Source organism: Osmerus eperlanus, chromosome 2, assembly GCF_963692335.1.
Source record: "Osmerus eperlanus chromosome 2, fOsmEpe2.1, whole genome shotgun sequence".
NCBI classification, from domain to species: domain Eukaryota; kingdom Metazoa; phylum Chordata; class Actinopteri; order Osmeriformes; family Osmeridae; genus Osmerus; species Osmerus eperlanus.
The window spans coordinates 7,470,079-7,490,871 of NC_085019.1; the positions used below are offsets into that span (position 1 = coordinate 7,470,079).

A 20,793-nucleotide genomic window follows, 5' to 3' on the forward strand; every position below is an offset into this window, starting at 1 on the left:
AAATGTTAGATCGGACGTCTCAGGGTGTAACACAACAGATCAGAAGCGCCATATCCACACACGTGCTAATGAAACGTTCTTCTACTATCACACACTGAAGAGACCGTGCCTGAAATGGAGAACGCTCCCTGGAAATGCGGGCATTACGCAATGATTAAGTCACGATAGCCTGTTAATTTTCCACGTTTAGTCTTATTACATTGTTAGGTATACATATTTATTACAGCCCCTCCATAGCACTGCTGCTTTTTTGTTACATTTGGACACAAGCATGGGGAAATCAAAGGTGAGTAGCTAGCTTGCTAGCTAGCATAAATGAAGTTTGGAAATACTTGATAGCCGAGTAGCTGGCTATCAAGAAAGTTACAACATTGGTGATATCATATTAAACGTATACAAGCATGATATAGCAAGTGCTAATTGCATGCTGACTTACAAAACAAGATAAATCCCTCTATAGCTACTTAACTACTGTAGCTACCGTCATGCTAGTGTGGCTAAGTAACGACGTGGAATATCATGTACTGAGTGATATGGATAACCTTGCAATAATTGACATCATTTCAGACCAAACACCAGAAGAAATCCCGATTACAAGCGAATCATGTGGCAGAAGAGACATATGCTTCTGCCCCACACTCCTTCGTGTTTCAACGTGGGAAGGTTGGTAAGAATGTCGGCCAACTCGTGATGGACATGCGGCGTGTCATGGAGCCCTTTACAGCAGAGTCACTCAAGGTTCGTCTCGTACAATCCGTTTGTTTTAATGTTAACTGTTTAACACATTTAACAGTAGCTTGTGTGCAAGCCACACATGTCCACTGTTGTTTGTGCGTATATGGCTTATAGCTACGCAGTTTATTAACGGAGTCTTGCTTTCCAGGTCAGGAAGAAAAATGTTCTCAAGGACTTTGTGTCAATAGCTGGACCCTTGGGAGTGACACACTTCGCAATATTCAGCAAGACGCCCAGCAGTATTAACATGGTGAGTGCCAAGAAGTAATCCATTTGTTTGAACACAACAAGACTGCTGAAAATTGTCATTCCTGGTCAAAGACCATATGGATGCATGCAGTTTTACAAGGGATGTCATTATTCAAAATGTCAGAAATTATGTTTTTCCTGACACGGATGCAAGTGATGATTTTATGAGAATATCTGACTTGATGATTAAGAATTCTTTACTGATGCATCCATTTGATACTATACTAAGCCTTGGGTCAGTTTGAATCCACAAGTGACCCAGAAAGGTCTTATGAGTACATACATAAATAACCCTAGTGTAAACATATGAATATGTCCCTGAAAACATAAGTCTATTTTGCTTAACGAGGGGGTGGCTTGTTTTTCCAGAGGCTGGCTCGGCTGCCCAAGGGCCCCATGCTTCACTTCCGCGTGAAGAAGGTGAGCGACGACTCTTCTCTGTAATACGGGGGAAGGATTTGCTCAAAAGGGCGGCGTTGCAATGTGTGCCTCACTTGTCACCTCGTTGTGACTCGTGTCCTATCCCTCGATATATTTGTACTCAAGAATCTTTTTGTTGTTGTTGTAGTTCTCCCTCATCAAAGATGTGGTGTCTTCTCTGAAGAAGCACAGGATGCATGACCAACAGTTCACCCATCATCCACTGCTGGTCCTCAACAACTTCAGCACAGACGGCATGCATGTCAAGCTCATGGCCACCATGTTTCAGAACATGTTCCCGTCCATTAATGTGCATAAGGTATGTCCAGTGAACACAAACTAAGATGTATGCCAGAGTTCATAGTTTAGGATCTGTCAAAAATGATGAAAGTATAGTCTTCTGACATTTACTGATGATCAATCAAAAGTAAACGCTTTCTGACTTTCTAGAAACTTTGACGTCTATTCACTCTTCTAAAATGAACGTTGGCGTGGATAACGTATATTGGTGTTTGGTGTTTTTTCTCGTAGGTAAGCCTTAATGCCATTAAGAGGTGTGTTCTGCTGAACTACGATCCTGAGTCACAGGAGATTGAATTTCGTCACTAGTAAGTATATCGATTTGGTATTCATAAAAAAAATCATGTTTAAACATTCTGCATAACAGGACGGCTTGGGCTCAAATGATGACATATTGTGACTTGACTGTTCAGTGATGCATGTTCAAAGTAAACGCACTGACGGGCCCCACGTTGAAATGTCCCCCTGGCTGATTGGTGTTGGTCCACACTTAACCCCTGCTCGCGCTCCATGTGTTCCCCTCTGCAGCAGCCTGAAGGTGGTGCCTGTGGGCATGAGCAAAGGTGTCAAGAAGCTGATGCAGGAGAGATTCCCCAACATGAACAAGTTGGAAGACATCAGTGAGCTACTGATTAAGTAAGTATTATAAGAGTGCAGTGATTCACAGGTAAAACCAACGCGCAATGAAAATGTTTCTATATAACTGGAACTTTTAATTTGGCTGCATTTGACGCTATCTCAACAGCTTTCCTGGTGACTGCTGTGCGATTTGTTAACCAAATACTTTGCTTAAAGAGCTACTGATTTCCCCTTCATATTCTTTGTGTCCTTTTTCAGAGGCGCGAATCTTTCGGAGAGTGAAGCAGAGCAGGATGGAGACCACAACATCACTGAACTGCCCCAAGTCTACTCTGGAAGAGGAAACATGGCGGCAGAGCAGAGCGCTGTGCGATTGACAGAGGTGATTTAGAAGACCATTACATTTAGGAAGAGCATCCTCACACGTTTGTTTTGGCACTTGCATTGTATTCATATAGCAAGGCACTTTTATGCAAAAGGGATGTATACATACAACAGTTCCAATGAATGTTGAGCTGTAAAGCATTGGTGTCTTGTCCCTCCCAGATAGGTCCCCGTATGACCCTGCAGCTGGTGAAGATAGAAGAGGGCATGGGGGAGGGCAGCGTCCTCTACCATGCAGTCAGTAAGTACACCTGGCTGTCTCCGCCCCCTTTGTTTGTCTACTGGATGTACATGATGATGAGAGAGAGATGATCCTCCTGTGATTTATTTATACCTCAAAAGTAAACGCTTACTGACCCATCCACTGGCAGACTGCGTATGAATAGTACACTTTCCCAATCTGTTGTTGACATTTAGTCTTTTTTAGTCTCAAAGACTGAAGAGGAAATTCAGGAGATCCTTAACCGGAAAGAGGCCCAGCTGAAAGAGAAGAGTCTGCGCAGGAAGAAGCAGGAGAAGAATGTGGCCGAGAAGAAAGAGAGACAGGAAGAGAACAAGTGAGTTTTTCTGGAGACGTTCTTGGCCCTCCTCCCATAGGTGTGAATGGTACAGGTCTCTGATGTTGGTTCATGTCTTGGCAGGAAAAAGAGCCTGGCAGGTATTAAGAGGAAGCACCAGGAGACTGAGGAGCATGACAGTGAGGTAGAGGATCCTGGGATGCAGGAGGGCCAGACTGCAGCCTACGAATCCGATGATGAGGTTGAATACTACCGACAGGCTGTGGGGCAGGAGCCTGATGAAGGTAAATGTAATCCATTTATTGCTGTCCCAGTTGTTGACCTATGTTCACCTTTGCAGATGCATCAGTATACGATTGAACTGTAGCTAATTATAAATGTTGCGCTTTTTTTCAGACATGTTCCCTGCTGTCAAGAAAAGGAGAGATTCCAGCAAATTCCCAGGACCCTTTAAGAAGAGGACACAGTCTCCTGGTGCTGAGAACAAGCATAGTTCGCACAGCAAGTCCGCGAGAAGACCTGGTCCAGGAGGACCGCCGAGAGACAGAAGGGGAGGCGATGGGGAGAGAAGGGGAGGCGATGGGGAGAGAAAGGGAGGGAAGAAATTTGCGGAGAGGCAGGCAGGGAAGAAATTTGGGGACAGGGGCAAACATTTTGAGGGCAAAATGAGACCTGGTGGTAAGAGATTTGGGGGAAAGAAACATGAGGATGGAGGGAAAAAAATGTTTGACGGAGGAAAGAAATTTGGTGGAAAGAAAACAGGGGACAAGACTTTCAAATCTAATGGCCAAAAAGGCAAACCTCGTCCAGGCTTCAAGAAGAAGGGTACAGGTGGAGGAGCAAAGCAAAGCTTCAAACCGAGGAAGGGCAAAAGCTGACATTCTCTAAATAGAAATCTGTACTAGCAGATATGGGGTGCATTGTCTTGCTGTACCACCAGGGCACCTTCATGGACATGAACCTGGTGTCATAAACTGATGTCACTGGGTTATGCAAGTTAACCAGTTCTTGAAAGGACACTATTGCATCGGCAGGAGGACTTTTCAGTGACAATTCAGTGATGCTGTTTTCTACCATGTAAAATATTTGTAAAAATGATTTTGTTGATAAAGGGTTAAGATGTATGCAATATCTAAGACTTTTATTCATGAACTTCTTTGGTAGTTTTACCTGTGACATATACATTGCATAAGTACATAAATTAGATTAAAACATCTGTGGTGACGCTTCCTCAATTTGTGACTTCAAGAACAAAGCAGGAAATTCTGTTCTTGACTTTTCAAAACGGAAGTGGTGGGTATCTGCATTCTAAATCTGCACTAGCGTTGTGTGAGCAGCTCTGTCACAAGTGTCTTAATAGCGTAAGTATTGAGAAGCTTGTATTTTAGTTTTTTAAAAAGTGTATAAATTCTGACAGATTTAGGGACAATTAAGTGAACTTACTGTGTTAGGAATGTACTATAGTTATCACATGGCTTAGGAGATGGAGTTGATAATGGAGCATTTATATTTTCTCCTTTACAGAACTTGAATTGGGGCACCTGAAGAAACTTTTACATTTTGGGATTATAACTGGGTATCATGACTAACTACTCCGTGGGTGAACAGTTCCAAATGCGGTTACTTCCTTCAATGTATGGGATTGAATTTTGTGTGGCCTTGGTGGGTAATCTGTTTGCACTGTGGCTCCTGGTAACCAAGGAGAGGAAGAACTGGCACACTGGTGTGGTGCTGTCGTGTAACCTCGCCATCAGTGACCTGCTCTATGTCCTCACCCTGCCTCTGCTGATAGTCTACTACGCGCAGAAGAAGAACTGGCCCTTTGGAAATGCAATGTGCAAACTGGAGCGCTTTCTGTTTACCTGTAACCTGTACGGGAGCATCTTCTTCATCATGTGCATCGGTGTGAATCGTTACGTGGCCATCGTGCATCCGTTCTTCACCCGGACCTACGTGCGCCCCGCTCATGCCAAGGCTGTCAGCCTCGTCACCTGGATCATTGTGGCAGCCTTTTCCTCCCCCGTGTTGATGTTTGCTTCCACATGTCCGAAAGGAAATGTGACTTACTGTGTCTCCCATTGTGAAATGAAATCTGACGAGTGCTCTCACTTCAACTACAAGCTATTTCTAGCTCTGGTTGGGTGTTTTGTTCCCTTTCTGGTCACATTTGCTTCTTATAGTGGAATTATTTGGGTTGTGTGGCAGAATACTAATATTACCCCTCTGGAGAAAAGGAAGGTGGCACTTATGGTGCTGTCAGGCATTGTGTTGTATGCTGTTTCATTCTTGCCCTATCATGTCTTACAAAGCTACCACTTTTATCTGATAAAAATTGAAACATTTGATAGGAGGATCTATGAAGCCTACCAAGTATCCAAGGGTATGGCAACTCTGAACATGTGCATTCATCCTCTTCTCTATATGGCTGTGTTTAACAGCTTCAGAGTCGCTTGCTGTGGAAAAGACCAAGATGACAATGTATAGAGAAGTTTGAAAGAAACCTTTATGGTATGAAACCTTAGCTTAGCATAAATGTATTTTAGATTTAGAATCAACCTGTAGCTGGAACACAAAGCCACTCAACATGCTCTAAATTGCTTTGCTGTATTTTGCGATATTTGAATTCTATAAACCGACACAATAATGTATGATCTATAATTTAAATAAAAAGACCAAATTACACCATCAGTCCTCTGCACCGTGTTTCAAGGACAGCCGTGCCTGTGGGCGGCGCTCAAACTTTCGTCGGGTACGACATTTTCTTTTGCTCGCGTCCCCTTTCCGATGTTCTCTGGCCGCTGAGCGCACCGCGAGGATGCCGTCGATCGAATACGACGAGTGAGTCTTTCCTCCAATATGTATCAAATTTGTTGACAGCATATCCTAAATCGCCCTAATAGTGTTTCCTTGCTTTTCTCTCTAGTTCCAAGCCCAGCTGGGCCGATCAGGTTGAAGAGGAAGGAGATGAAGGTATTTTACTTGTGAGCTAGCCTGTGTGTGAGCTGGTGGCCCAAGATGCCTCACGTAGCTAGCTCTAGCTCTACTTTGTAGTTAGTCAGCTAGCTTACTCAGTCCCAGCGAATAGAGAGGCCAAGACAAGGCGGTTATCCACGTGTATAATTAACCCTGTGTGAATTAACTGTGCCGGGACACATTTTATACATTTGTGAATGTGTACTTGAGTGATGTAATTTGCTAACGGAACATTGAACCGATACGACCGTTCGTTGCATTGGGCACTGTCAATGAATTTAGCTTAGCGCGGCTAACTCAGCTTGCATGCGCGTTTACCATTCTGTTAGCCTAGCTTTTAGCTAGCTTGTAGCAGTAGCAAAGTGTAGCTAGCTATACGTTATTGTATTACTGTAGTACTTGCAGATATACAACGTTCACTAAAACCTTGGCCACAGTTTGAAACTGGCAATATTTCTGCTTGATAATGTGTAACATATTAAAATATTATGTATGTTTCTGATGTATGGTATCAGAACGCATTGGCAATCAGTCTAATTGATGTTTGGATTATCCTCCTCACCAGGTACCCTACCATCTCCAAAAGAAACTATCAAAGGAAATATTAAAACTATCACAGAATACAAGATTGACGAAGATGGAAAAAAGTTCAAGGTACTTTGAATTAGTAATTTATACCCTCATATTGGACTGCATGCCATAACCGTTGCTTACACTCTAAAAAAATATAACCTATTATTTTGTTGTTTTTAGATTATACGAACTTTCAAGATTGAGACCAGGAAAGCCTCAAAAGCTGTTGCCAGGAGAAAGGTTTGTTTTCCTCAGAGATGAATGTTCAATTCACACCAAGTAGGCTACCTAGTTTGAAATGTTGAACCATTATAGTTTGAGATAGCTGCTATGCAATGTCATTCTGACATTTTGTTGTCTCCTAATAGAACTGGAAGAAGTTTGGTAACTCGGAGTTTGATGCTCCTGGTCCCAATGTTGCAACCACCACAGTCAGCGATGATGTTTTCATGACCTTTATCTCCAGCAAAGAGGTGAGGAAGTGGTGCTGTTTTACTGTCCTCTACAGTCTTGAGTCACAAAACACCTATGTTGGATATTTTAGTTTGTAGACTTAAATAGTCTGCCCAGGTAACAGACGGATAATAAACATATGTGTAACCTATCCCAGGACCTGAATGCCCAGGACCAAGATGAAGACCCCATGAGCAAGATAAAAGGACAGAAAATAGTGTCCTGTCGAATCTGCAAAGGGGACCATTGGACCACCCGCTGTCCTTACAAGGATACTCTGGGCCCCATGCAAAAGGAGCTGGCGGAACAGCTAGGCCTGACCACAGGGGACAAGGAGAAATCGTCTGGTATGGACAATGGTAAATAACTCCTCGGGCCGTCCAGATTTGATCTCACTGTGAATGATTTTGAAAGTGGAACATGCCAGATTAGACTTCCCACCCGCCTCTTTAAATTCCCATCAGCGGAGCCTGAGCCTGCCGCGCCAGCACAGAGCAAGACTGGGAAGTACGTCCCCCCGAGTCTGAGGGATGGCAGCACGCGCAGGGGCGAGTCCATGCAGCCCAACCGCCGAGGTGAGTGTGAGTTTCAACCCACCTCGATGCATACAGTACTTAGCCCATCTCACTTTAAATCAAACAATCATTTTGTAAATAAAAAAAAACCTTGTAAATCCTGATCAAAAAGTCACAAGTTCAGATCCCTCATTGTATGGTCGCTTTGGATAAAAAGCGTCCGCTAAATATACACATTATCATGGTATGTCACACACTTTGTTTTCGTGGCTCAATGGCCGTGTCTTCCCATCCCCAGCGGATGACAATGCCACCATCCGAGTGACCAATCTGTCCGAGGACACCCGAGAGACCGATCTGCAGGAGCTCTTCAGACCCTTCGGCTCCATCTCCAGGATCTACCTGGCCAAGGACAAAAACACCGGCCAGTCTAAAGTAAGTCAAGGTTCAATCATGTCATTTGGATGCCTTTTCGTAGGCCGCGTCTAAGGCCGTTTCTCTCCGGTCTTCTTCCTCAGGGCTTTGCCTTCATCAGTTTCCACCGTCGGGAGGATGCAGCCAGGGCCATCGCGGGGGTGTCCGGGTTCGGATATGACCATCTCATCCTCAATGTGGAATGGGCCAAGTGAGTATCACGCGACTCGTGAGAGCTGTGAAATCTCGTGTTCCAACTGATTTGGCTCGACTGACTTTTCGACCCTTTTCATTTTGCAGGCCGTCAAACAACTGAGATGAAAAGAAGTCCATATTCCAGCTGGATTCCAGATTTGATTCATGTAACAGAATGTGGCCGTTTAAATAAAGCAGTGGGGGAAAACTTTTTTTTTTTTTTGTAGACACTCGCACTACTGAATTCTTGAACTAATGCACTCTAGTTTTTCCTGGATCAAGGTCTTTGGAGGAAGTGCAGTGGACAAAGGTATATGTGGCAAAATTGAACAACTGTTTTAACTGTAGTCATGTACCTGAGCATGTTTTCTACTTGGCAAATTAAGTCAACTGTATTGGTTGGCTAATAGCTTGCCAAAATGGCCAGACAAACCATATAGCTTTGGCATCCAGATCCAGGACAATCTAGATTAAATGTAGACTATAGAATGTTGGCAGAGGCATAAAATCGCAAGGTGGTTTATTTCTACGTTCTTTTTACAAGATGGGGACCAAGGGTATTTTAGCTTACCTCAGTGGACAACTAAATATTAAGTGAACCCTGATGTCCTGTGTGCCACTGAAATTTTAAAATGGCCCAGTAAACTCAGTTTTGTGTGGAAACATTTAAAGATGCTGTAAAGGGGGATTGAAGATGAGTTAAGTTCATCACACCAAAGAATGTGTTAACTACCCATTGAAATGGAAAAAAAAGACTATGCTAAATTAGGCTTTGAAATCGTAAGAAAATCAGCAGTCTTCTCTGAGGGGGGGTGTCGCTTGAAGGAGCTGAAGCTCAACCCCCTCGAATTTGAGTTTAGCAACACTAGCTAAATCAATTAGATATCAGAACAGACCTACCTGCAGTCTGAGTGTCAGGTTTTGCCCCGCCTATACAAAACCTGAGCTGAATACGGGTGAGAAACTGTTCAACGGTCTAACCACATTTCAGAGCGACAGAGCTTTGCACATGCTTTCAGCAACTCATTTCACACAATGTACTGAGAAGCAAATCATGGTATTTGCTTTGCAGCTTTTGAGTCGTTCCAGATGAAGTTTGAATGGAAAAAACAATGAGTACATGGTTCTTGAAAAAAAAAAAAAAATCCCAAATCAAATAAATGTCATTTCATAAGCTTTATTTGAAATATTACAACATATAAAAACTACATACAATTAATTCCACTTTCAGTGTTGATATTTGCAAATACACGGTTAAAACCACATTAAAAAAAAATCATTAACACGAAATAGTACTGCACAGAATGTCCAGATAGGCCACAGCAGTGACAAGGCTCAAAAAACTGAAGAAGTTCGAGACTTGGCTTCAGGATGTGGCTAGTTCGAAACCTCCATTTTCTCCTGCTTCACATCGTTTTCCTGTTTCACGGTTTCTATGGAAAGGGACCCAAAAAAAAAAAACGTTGTAAAGCAGGTCATCACGCACACGCACACATTTTTGGAAAGACAGTCGGGCCTCACCTGAAACACTCTCCTCCTTGATCCTCTCCAGGACACATTTCTTGATCTCGAGCCCAATGGCTCTGGAGAGAGGGGGCGGCACTGCATTTCCAACCTGGAAGACATGAAGGACAGGATGAAGCTCAACATGTTAGGGAGGGAGAGTTTAGTTATATTTTTATATATATATATATATATATTTTTTTAGAAGACTTAAAAACAATGGATTTCTTGGAGGAAAAGTTTACCTGTCTGTGTTTGTCAAGGACGTTCCCAAAGAAGCGGTAGGTATCGGGGAATCCCTGAGAGCGTGCACACTCCCTCACACTGACCACTCGGTGCTGCTCTGGATGCAGGACACGGCCCTGGACAGAAGGATAAGAGTTTTTTTGCTTAACAGCCATCGACATACGTTTGGATCAATGTGTGTTACAAGTCCAATGCATGGCCCCTGTTGGGGTACAGAAGGTTACCGACTTAAGCAGCAGACAGCTGGTATGATTTGAATGTGTTAAAAAGTAAAGTACGCAGACTTGGGGCTGCAGTGTACCTGCTTGCCCATGGGTTCAGGGTTGGTGACTGTGGTGCTGAAGAAGCCATCCCACTCCAGTCTCCCATACAGGCCGGCCCAGTGGTTGTGGCGGTTGCCCGTGTGAGGCAGGCACCAGGGGATCAGCGTGTTGAACTGCCTGTCAGCTGGGTCACATGGCTTACCTGGGAGGACACAACCATCACACCATCTATGAAGGCACCCAATTCAGGGAGGGGGGGGGGGTTAAGAAGTACAAGGTTATGGCCAAGGATGATGGTGATGTTTGGATGAATCTCCCACCTCCTGCACAGGTGCAAACACCCCTGAGGGCACCAGTGCCACTCCGGCCGTTCTTCTTGTCTGGGTGTGTGTAGCGGAGCTTCTTGGTGTTGGTACCGTCTTTCAGCCTGACCTCCATGTTGGGCAGGTCCCTCCAGTCCGAGCCAGGGGCCAGGGGGATGTGCCTCATGCGGGCTGCCACCAGAGCGCTCATGTCCTGAAAAACGGGGGGGGAGGGAGAAGTTGAACGTATACATGGAAACAACATCCTCTCCCAGCCTCCAGTTCACCGGAGGGCGGCTCACCTTGCACACGTGGTCCCTGAGGATGGGCTGGTACTGGGTTCCCCTGATCTGCCTCTGGAACCAGGACTGGGGCTCCCCATTGTAGGAGATCTCCAGGGCCGCCGCCCCGTTACGGATCTCCGGGAGGTCCGACATGGTGTCTCTGACGGTGATGGTGCGGTACACGCCTCCGTTACCTCTGCGAGAGAGACAGCGACTCGTCAGTGGAGAAGATGAGGCCTGGGTAATGAACGTTCCTCATCGTCTGACTGGCCGCCCCGAGTGGGCGGTAAGGCCAGGTGGTGTCGGGGGGTTACCGGGTGACGTTGCTGACGTATCTCTTGTCGTCCACCACCACGCTGAGCGAGCACGCCCGGGGGGCGAACACGTGCAGAGGTTCTGGGTAGCGAGGCAGCTTCTCCCCAGGAGCTGCAGCCAGGATGATGGCCCTGCGTCTGGTCTGGGCCACACCATATTGGCCAGCCTGGGGGGGGGTGGAGAAGAGAGCACACAGCACGTATATTTACAGGGACTCAGAACGGGATGGAAACGCCTTCAAGAGTACAAAAAGATGGAACCATGGAGCTAGCCAAGTTCAACGACGCCTCACCTGAAGGACACCGAAGGTACACTGGTAGCCCATGCGCACGAGGCAGCGGAGGGTCAGCTTCAGAACCATGGAGCGCTTGAACGAGACAAAGTTCCTCACGTTCTCCAGCAGGAAGAACTTGGGTCTGTAGTAGTCACAATAACTGCAAGAGGGAGGAACATGTTTTGCGGAACTGAAGCGGGTTCGTTTTGACACTATACACAGGCCCACATTGGGCTTACGACCATGCTAGGTCACCCCTGCTCTACCAACCTGAGATAGGAGACCACCAGGGAGTTCTTGAACGTGGAGTAGGTGCGGGAGTTGAAGCGGTTCATCCCGCTGAAGCCTTGGCAGGGTGGGCCTCCGCACAGCATCTCCACGTCGCCCTTTTGAGGCAGCTTCTGGCCCAGGGAGTTGGTCTTCTCTCCGGACATGACCAGTTTGAGCAGCACGTTGCAGTCCTCCGTGAACACGGTGGTTCCGGGGTTGTTCAGCCTGAAGGCCTGAGCGGCAGGGTCCCACATCTCGATGGCCCACAGAGTCTCGCAGATCCCTGAGGAGCCCAGACATCGCACTCACTATACATGCCGTACAATTCCAACCTTTATTATGATACCCGAGTTACTATTATAAGGCCGCGGAGAACGAATTCCATTGTGAAGACATGAGTCATAAGGTTGCACTTACCAGCCTGGTGGAAGCCTTCAGACAGCCCCCCACAGCCAGAGAACACATCCAGGGTGCGGAACTTGGGGACTGTGGGCTCCTGAGGCTCCTGGTCCTGGGTTTCCTGGGTAGCCGACGACTTCCCTTTGCCTTTCCCTTAAATGGAAGTACGGATATAAAGTTACGACATTGGTCCTGAAATGGCTACAAAAAATGGCTCGGAACTAGATTTCACTTCATCGTTTTGATTTACCTTTGCCCTTGCCTTTTCCTTTCTTTACAGCTGAGCGTGCATGATTGGGCGGGTCCTCAAAGCTCTTCGTCTTTGCACTGTACGCCTGAAATTGGATACGAATCTCACCAAAAACGGACGACCTGTTTCACTCCACGCGTTTTCACGGGCTTCACCTAAGAGCGCCACACTTCTCGAGCCTCACCTCTAGGAAGTAGAACCGGTCGGGCCCTCCGTTGGTGAAATCCTGGACAGACTCGTAGAGGTCCTCGCCATATTCCACCCGGCAGCGACACACCACGTCCGACATGCTGACGGTCACCTCCTCGTCGCTCCAGTACAGCTGGTTGATGTCTGTGTGATAGCCTGCCTTTACACCTTTGTGAGTGTTCTCAGGTCTAGAGGAGAGGTGGGAACACGTTAGAGTTCCCAGGCAGAAGTAAACTCATCCTTTCAAGTATACCTTGTACAAGTACTATACGTGAGAACTTGTGTCATTTATAGGTGATGACATGCGGCTGGAGTTTCACCTGTAAAACTTGTACAGACGCAGTTTGACCTCCGACGAGTCCGATTTTCCGTTGCTGCGCTTCTGGCAGAAGATCTCCTTAATGCGGCCGATACGGAAAGGCTCCGGGGCATCCAGGTTGGAGCCCTTGATATAGTCCGAGGACTTCCTGTAGTACTCTGGATACAGATCCTCATCCACGTCCTCCTTCCTGTGGGAGCGCTTCACCGGACTGGCTGCCTTCACCCTGAAGGGACCCATCCACAACAGGAGCATTGAGACCAAATGACAAAACAGCCCAGAGAGACAGTAAGATGGAACGGTATCTCTGTACAGGTCAGTGATTCTCCCTGTCCCCCCCCTCCACCCAACTCACCCAAAGCAAAATGCATCTGGGGGCAGGTAGACACTGTCTCCCACCCTGAACTGCTCTCCGTTCAGGGAGACCAGGCCATAAAGGGTCTTGGAGTCATGGTCCTCGTCCTTCAAGGGCTCGGACACGCAAGGAGTCTCCTGTTCCTCCTTCTCGTGGGCTCTACTGCAGCCAGCGCAGAACCTGACCAGAGGCGACACCATGTACATTAACGTCTGAAACGCTGCAGGACCTCTCCCCCCTCCCCCCCCCCCAAACACGCAGCAGAAAGCAGACAGGAACACGAAATGCCAACCCCACCTGAACTTGCAGTCCTCAGAGGGAGCAAAGGTAGGAGGGCTCTCGAAGCGGGCACACTCGCCCTCGTACCACAGCTGGTAGAAGAAACTCTTCCCGTCGTCCTCAATCACCTTTATGTCGTCGTCCATCCCGCCCTTGAGGAGAAGAGGAATTAACATCCAAGTGATGGCCAGAAGATCATTCCTCCCCCCCCCCCCCCCACAAATCTTCAGAAGAAAACCAGTGTTATTTACCTCCATGAACCAGTTGTCTGAGGGAGCCTTGTACATCACGTTGACCTTGCCCTCGACGAAGCTCAGCTGCATGTCCTCACACTCGTCCACCAGGAAGAGCTCCAGGGGATCGGAGGACTCCCCCAGCACGGTGTCGGTGCCACGCAGGAACCAGTGGGCATGGAACATCTTGCCACTGTTGTCCTCCCACAGCGCTGTGATCCTACACAAACGAGGCACCGTTAATTGCAAGCGAGACTAACCAGCCTGAACTGAGGAGATCCCTCTCGTTGGTGATGGAACAAACCTGGCCAGGTAGAGGGGAATGGATGGGTCTTCAGAGCTGACAGAGACACAGTCGCCAACTTCCAAAACCTCATTATTGACACGCACCTTCATGTAGTACTGCTTCTTCCCCTCGGTCTGTAAAGCATGATTTGTAGAAAAGATTGAAAAAATATATATAGATACAAACATCTAAAATAAAAACTTTAGACACAAGAATCTGGTTAAGGGCATTCTGAGCATTGGCCATGGTGACCCTGAGGGCAGGGTGTGGCTGGGTAACACCTTGACAGACTCTCCAATCCAGGCCTGCTTGCTTTGGGCCTGCTTCTTCTTCTTGGCCTGAGACACTTTCTTGGAGGGGGCCTTCAGAGGCAACACATCCTCTTCCTCCACAACTTCATCATCTTCAGCCTCCTTCACAGCAAGGTTGGGGCATCTAAAATATTTTTTATTTTTTTTTAAACAAAAAAAAAGGGTGGGAGGGGGGGGACAACAAAGCAGACCAAGTCAGCCATTTAAACTGACCATGTCACTAAACTTGTATAGCTCTCAGCTTTAAGAGTGAGTTAAGTCAAGTCCACATTGCTCCCACCTTCCCCGGTAGCTCACTGGGTAAGAACACGCAACACTAGCTAATATTCACTTACCTCCTCTTCTGACAAGCCTGCTTGCTTCGGCCACTACCCCCAAATTTGATCATATCCTTGCAGGCAGAGCACTTTCCACAGTCAGAAGCTTGACAAACCTTGAGACAGAGGAGGACATGAGAACAGCCATGTTGAGATTCATTGCTTCAGTCATTTCAGGTCACTGTTCCAAATGGCTCGGCTGAAAACTCTGCAGGACTGAACCCGTATTCCACGACCCAATCCGCTTTCAGGAACGCAAACGTTCCACGAGCGCTCTCACCTCACAGACGGCACAGCGCTGACGTTTGATGCCGCCCCTCTCTATGTCATTCTGGTCGATCTGATCAGAGAAGAACGTGTCGAAGATCAGGTACACCAGCTTGGTGGTGGTGGCTTTGGTGGGCCCTTTGCTGTCCTTCTCGATCTTGGTGGGGTGGCGAATGGCCTGTCGGCGGGCAGCTCTCCTGTTGAAGGGAACCGAGCAGGTGGTCAGACGTGGGTCGCCACAGCAGTGGAACTGATGGGAGAGGACACTTGGTGATCTCTTTCAGCCCTCGACAACCACAGCAGCAATGGTGATGGGAGCCATGCGGTTGACATGGTTAACACTACAGGCAAACACGAGTCAGTCACAGTTTGGGGATGAAGTTTCACAGTGTTACAAAACCAATCCACCTCAACAAACAAAACAAAAACAAAATAAGCTTCCATTTTACCACACAGAAGTTGAGGATGCATTCAGAACAAGGACTACCTACCAGTACAACAGCATGCTGCATTAGGGGGATGTCAGAGGAGTGTTAGAAACATTAGGGAGAAGAGGGAATGAGCAGTAGGAAGACCAACCTTCCCCAGTAAAAATCAGCTCAACATGGGAACAGCAGCTCTGATTAGGGGCTATTTTGATCCAGGGCAGTTAAATAAATGAGAGCTACTGCCAGACCAATGGGGAATCTTGCTTAGGAAGTACACTGCTCATGGTCACGACAAATGCAAGACTTATTAGCACCAACGTGACCGACGGCACACCCTGACCAAGATCCGAAGTGGCACCGTTTGGATTCTTCCCACCAGAAGAGAAGACCAGTCCAGTCCAGTCGGGTAGGGTCAAGTGTTCCAACCCCTCAACGACCACCTACGGGAAACGAACCCACAGTCCGACAGCAGTACCGTACCTCTTTCCGAGGGTGACCCCAGCCAGCTTGATCAGGTCCCTCATGCAGGGGGTGACGATGATTGGCTGCTCGTCCGAGTCTCCCGCCTCGTCGTAGCTCTCCACCTGCTCCACCACAAACTGGGCGTGGCGTAGCAGGGTGTCCTCCGTGAAGCGGTTGAAGTTCAGCCCAGCAGGGGGAACCGTCGTCTGGGGAAGGGGGGGGGGGGGGTAGGGGGAGTCAAGAGACGGGGAGGTCAGTACAAACAGCTGCTGGTCAGACACAGACGCCGGCGCGTGCCCCGGTAACGCGGTGGGGACAGGACCCCTGGGGTCACCTCGATCTTGTTGAGGAGATCCTCGTAGCTGACGTCCGGGTTCTTCTGCAGGAACTCCACCACGATCTTGCTCATGTAGATTTTCTCCTGCATCAGTGCGAAGATGGGCGCGTACTCCTCACTGGAGTGCATGAGGATGTAGTCAGCAAAGGCTGCAGAGAAACATACAGAAATACAAATGATGAGTCATGTTTACACTGTTGGGGGGGGGGGGGGGGGGAAGCATGGGGCAAAAACCAATCCTTTCAAATAGATTACCTGTAGTGAAGCCGATAAGAGCCTTCTCTCCACCATCGAAGCCAGTGATCCACCATGCATTTATGGGACCAAGCTTTTTGGCAGGAACGCCGCCATCCATACAAGGGTTGTCATCATAGATGGGCTTTACTGAACAGCTGAAGTACAACTCCACGTTCTTCTCAATCAGCCCAGCATCGAAAGGACACAGGTGTCCACGCTTGTCGTACACACTGCAAGCAATTGAAAGCGTTCGTTTGCAAAGCGGGGAGAACCAAAACACGGATGAACGTAGCAGCTGTCATGGCGTGCGTTTCCCCCCCCCCACCTGAAGTTTGTGATCTTGTGCTGAGGAAGGTCTTCGTAGCTCTCAAACCCATCCTCGTTGGAGTCGAACAGAGAGAGGCGCTCGTCTGTTAACATTTCTGGCTCGTCCAGCTGTGAAGGCACAACGGAAAGTAAGGCTTCGACAGGGCCTGGGGTTCTTGGATTGGATCAACATAAAAAAAAAAAAAAAAAACAGACATGTAATGCAATGTCACATCCTCCATCACATTGCGCACAAGGCTTACCGCATTATCAGGATCTCCCTGAAAGAACTTTAAGTCAGAGTCGTCCAGATACTGCCTGCAGTCTGGACACTTGGGAGGTGGAGTCTAGAAAAGGCAACGTACATAAATCACAACGACTCAGACAATCTCTGCCCTCTACCTACAGATGAAATTCAGACAGTTAAGTGACATACAAAACCGTTCAATCACATTGAACTCATCAATATGTCAATTGAATGATAACCTGCAAAAAAGGGCACTCGGTGTCTTCAAAACCCTTCAATGAATTTTTGCACCCTTAACTAATTACAATAAATGCATCATTTCGGGTAAGTGACAGACTTGACTTACCTTGGCTGCAAGTACAGGCTTGGTTTCATTCTTAGATTCCTCTGGACGTGCTCTGTAACAAAAGGAGACTGTTAGTAACAAGCAAACGGCAAGTGGATTGTGAAGGTGTTCAAAAGCTTACTTGTCGTCAGACTCCACTTTTAAACGTTTCTCTTCCCGCATCTACAATAAAAATACACATTTTAAAACAAAGCAAGTTGAGAATAGATTTCACAGAAACGCAAGTGTCTGATATCACCTTAATACATACCTCCTCCTCCTCCGATTCCTGCTCCTCTGGCTTCAGTTCCTTTTCTCCATTTGTGGTCTCTCCATTCACCTCATCGGACTTGCGTTTTTGACTGCAAGTAAGAGCGTGTCAAATTGACTGTCGATTCCGAACCATACAATTAATAAATACACCCACCCATAAATATCCAGAAAAACGTTCAAATTGTATTCATACATACACTTTGGAGAACATTGACAAGATGGTGGGCTGCTTCCCAGAATTTCTTGTGACCCTAGCACTGGCAGGAGATTCTGGAGGGGAACATGCAGGCATTGACTTTAGAAGGGATATTACAATTGTGTGTGTCAGGTTTGACATATGAATCCTGGTAGATGTGACGTGTCCACCGACTCCAACTCACTCTTGGTCTCAGCGTCAGCCTTGCTCTTCCGTCCACCCTTGCCTTTGGGGGCAGAGGGTGATTTCATTGGCTCAGCTTCCTCCTGAATGGCCATGTTTCCTTCCTCCTCGTCCTTATGGGTGCAGTTTGCAGCAAAGCCATTTGTTTTCCCATTATGACCCACAGTGTCACCATTTGCCCCATTCTCCAAGCACAGCTCTATTCCCAGTAAGGCCTTCACTTTAGCAAGGTAGCCATCCTGATGGGAAGACATTGTGCGGTGAGGAACAGTGGCCCTGTAGATTAGAGGTATTCAATTAAAACAATCAAATTAACATACCATTGAGAGCTCTGAACTCTTCATCTTTGCTTGTAGGCTACTGAGCTGGTCCTGAGCATCCTTATGTAGGAACTCCTGCACCAACCGGAGCTTCTCTTTGACAAGTTCCTGTAAGGAAGAACAGTTACCTGTTACTCAAGTGTTAGACTTTGATGTAACAATCGTAAAACAAGTGGCGCACTTAACAGAAAACAAAACGGGTCTTGACAATGTCAATAATACCTCATCCGAGATTCCATCCTCATCCTTTTCCAGCACCTGCAGCCTGTGAGAACAAACTCACCCATTAACTGAATGCTTACCTGCCTCATACGAATGTGACAGCCATCAGACAATTTCAACCTCATGCATCATAGATACACATTTCGCAAGGTGTGCTACCTTTGACTACTAGTATTTACGTAGCCAGCCATCTAGCCAACGATATTTCGCTAGCTAACGCAATAATAAACGGGGATTGCTATTCTGCAAGTATGATAATAATGATCGTTATTCGAAATCAACGTTAATTACTGACGGCCTCTTGAAAGGTGAAAGCATCTGACAATCAGCTTCTATTATTTGGCGCCAAAGCTACTCCCACGCTGCATCTCTCCAATGCACGGTGGAAAAAAGCCATGCAGCTAGCCTAGCATTGCTATAGCTACAATTGACAGCCAACGCACCCAACTCATTTGGAAGCTCAGTGCTAACACCAGCTAGCTGGCGAAGCCATGGATTCGAGCATCGGATGTCAGACCTCTTAGCTGGTCAGCCATCTAACAGATCAAGTGCAGTCCGAAATGCAATAACATCATGGCGAAACAAAAACACACAGTCTACACTTTAAACAAGCACAACAACACACGCCTTGTCTACGAGGACAAAGGTTGAATGAATGCAGTGAATGATGTGCAATGTATGCTTGCTAACATTAGCTAGCTAAACAACTGGCTGGCTGACTGGCTATAATGGAATATGGATATATTTGCAACTGTTTCTAAACAATTTCATACCTTTTCCTGACATCCTCTGGCAGAGACAAGGAGGTCTTAGCTGGCATTTCAAGTGTACGAGTGACAGAGTAAAATACAAAACGGATGTGAAGTTAAAAATTCGATAAAACAGTGTTCTAAAAGCAATGCTCTGTTTACAACAGTGCGTGTGGCAACTGCTGCAGTGACTGCGGTGGCGCTAAATGCTGTTTAGGCCCGTCGTTTCGCGCGGAAACCCGGGTATTCTGGGCTGTACCATTATATAAATGTATAGGGTAAATCATGAACCGGATAACGAATTAAATTGGCCTGAAACCTTTATTGTTGCAGGTTCACTAAAAATAAGAACGTATATATTAAATATATATATATATACTTCACTCTTTGCATACGTTGCATTCCACTTATACACATATATCATGTTAGGTAAAATAAGGTTGTCCCCTTCGCTTCTACATCATAGCCTACCTGACAGCTGAATAATAAGTGTTTATATATATACAGCTTTAATTTAATTAATCATTAATCTGCCTGTTGCCTTCTGGTCAGTAGCCTATTGACCTTATGCCAGTGACCATTTTCAATTATTAATTTAACAGCACCGGCTTCACAAAAATCAAGACTCATTTAGGCTATTGAACAGTAACAGTTGCAGTCAAATTTAAATAGCCTACTCATTATATTCACGTAGAACCCTTTTAGTAGAAATGTGTTACACTATTGATAATATGCTAATATGTGGAATATTTTCATTGAGGGATGGAATACTGACCAAAAAATAATAAATCAGAAGATGGCAGCAATGTTCAATTTATCTTGCGCTGTATCTTGACTGCCTATTTACAAATAGCAGAATTCGTTTTCAAGGGACTGGGCCCCATCGGAAGAATTTTAACCTGTTTTTATTTCGATGAAGGGCTACACTACAACAATAAAATCCCATTCTGGTTTTTATTCAGTCAAGTCCATCGATTTTTTGTTATCTTGGCATAACAGCGGGCTACATTTGAGTTGTTATGTTACACACCAACCATAATTAAGGCGCTGAATGCTGGTTTACCCACAAGATGGCAGTACAATACAAATTGTTGACTGGCATTGAGTATGGATTACTCCATACTTCAAGCATGGATTACTGTGTGGAAAATTAAACAAATAAAAAAGGGAGTTTTAGCAAGCAGTCTGTTTACTTCCACCATGTATTTTCTGTCTCTCTGTGTAAGAAGTAGCATGTGTTCAATATAGACAGCTTTTCTAGTTTCATAATAATTGACTATTCACGCAATATTGTGCTCTGGATGTTTTAGTGTACTTTACTGACAGGTTTCAAAGCCTGATGTCATATCCTTCTAGGCACTGGAAAGACAGGCTGTGGTTCCAGCAGCACAGCCCCCTGAGGCTGATGCAGCCAATGTTCCCACCCAGGAATTCTGGACGTCTGACAGCAACCAAGCCAGACTCACTCCCAAGGCCACACTCTGTCAGCCTCTCCCCCGGCCCCGAGTCTGCCTCTGAGCCAAGAACCTCTCCTGTGG

At 46.4% G+C, this 20,793-nt stretch overlaps 3 protein-coding genes across 6 annotated transcripts; 2 read left to right on the forward strand and 1 right to left on the reverse strand.

Moving 5' to 3' along the window:
• The first annotated feature begins 34 nt into the window (after nt 1-34).
• Nucleotides 35-4,158, forward strand: ppan (peter pan homolog). The gene is made up of 13 exons (XM_062480363.1): nt 35-286; nt 568-738; nt 884-985; nt 1,354-1,404; nt 1,553-1,723; nt 1,936-2,012; nt 2,233-2,340; nt 2,542-2,665; nt 2,830-2,908; nt 3,095-3,224; nt 3,309-3,469; nt 3,582-3,740; nt 4,094-4,158. Exons 1-13 carry the CDS (start codon nt 272-274, stop codon nt 4,156-4,158), a joined length of 1,413 nt encoding a protein of 470 aa, XP_062336347.1. The 5' UTR covers nt 35-271.
• eif3g (eukaryotic translation initiation factor 3, subunit G) lies at nt 3,762-8,518 on the forward strand. 3 transcript variants are annotated; one of them, XM_062450072.1, is made up of 10 exons: nt 5,881-6,023; nt 6,109-6,155; nt 6,724-6,812; nt 6,912-6,971; nt 7,100-7,204; nt 7,342-7,543; nt 7,649-7,765; nt 7,998-8,134; nt 8,218-8,324; nt 8,414-8,518. In XM_062450072.1, the coding sequence occupies exons 1-10, from the start codon at nt 6,001-6,003 to the stop codon at nt 8,427-8,429; spliced, it is 903 nt and encodes a 300-aa protein (XP_062306056.1). In that variant the 5' UTR covers nt 5,881-6,000; the 3' UTR covers nt 8,430-8,518. The 3 variants fall into 3 exon arrangements, 2 of the variants coding, with proteins under 2 accessions (XP_062306056.1, XP_062306057.1); XM_062450073.1 differs by having other exon boundaries at nt 7,649-7,759; XR_009928351.1 differs by lacking the exons at nt 6,912-6,971; nt 7,100-7,204; nt 7,342-7,543; ... (2 more) ...; nt 8,218-8,324; nt 8,414-8,518 and adding an exon at nt 3,762-4,546 and having other exon boundaries at nt 4,710-6,023.
• Nucleotides 8,519-9,465: 947 nt separating this feature from the next.
• On the reverse strand, nt 9,466-19,445 carry dnmt1 (DNA (cytosine-5-)-methyltransferase 1). Of its 2 annotated transcripts, XM_062450070.1 has the most exons (34): nt 19,280-19,445; nt 18,507-18,549; nt 18,285-18,392; nt 17,966-18,203; nt 17,783-17,855; nt 17,584-17,674; nt 17,455-17,495; nt 17,334-17,385; nt 17,004-17,087; nt 16,760-16,869; nt 16,453-16,664; nt 16,195-16,346; nt 15,879-16,066; nt 15,462-15,476; nt 14,984-15,167; nt 14,722-14,819; nt 14,357-14,510; nt 14,094-14,209; nt 13,808-14,009; nt 13,575-13,708; nt 13,278-13,457; nt 12,924-13,148; nt 12,599-12,791; nt 12,415-12,499; nt 12,183-12,317; nt 11,766-12,048; nt 11,514-11,655; nt 11,221-11,387; nt 10,925-11,102; nt 10,641-10,836; nt 10,359-10,522; nt 10,057-10,173; nt 9,830-9,923; nt 9,466-9,741 (listed from the first exon to the last, which is right to left on the reverse strand). In XM_062450070.1, the coding sequence occupies exons 1-34, from the start codon at nt 19,324-19,326 to the stop codon at nt 9,686-9,688; spliced, it is 4,557 nt and encodes a 1,518-aa protein (XP_062306054.1). In that variant the 5' UTR covers nt 19,327-19,445; the 3' UTR covers nt 9,466-9,685. The 2 variants fall into 2 exon arrangements, with proteins under 2 accessions (XP_062306054.1, XP_062306055.1); XM_062450071.1 differs by lacking the exon at nt 15,462-15,476.
• Between the last annotated feature and the right edge of the window lie 1,348 nt (nt 19,446-20,793).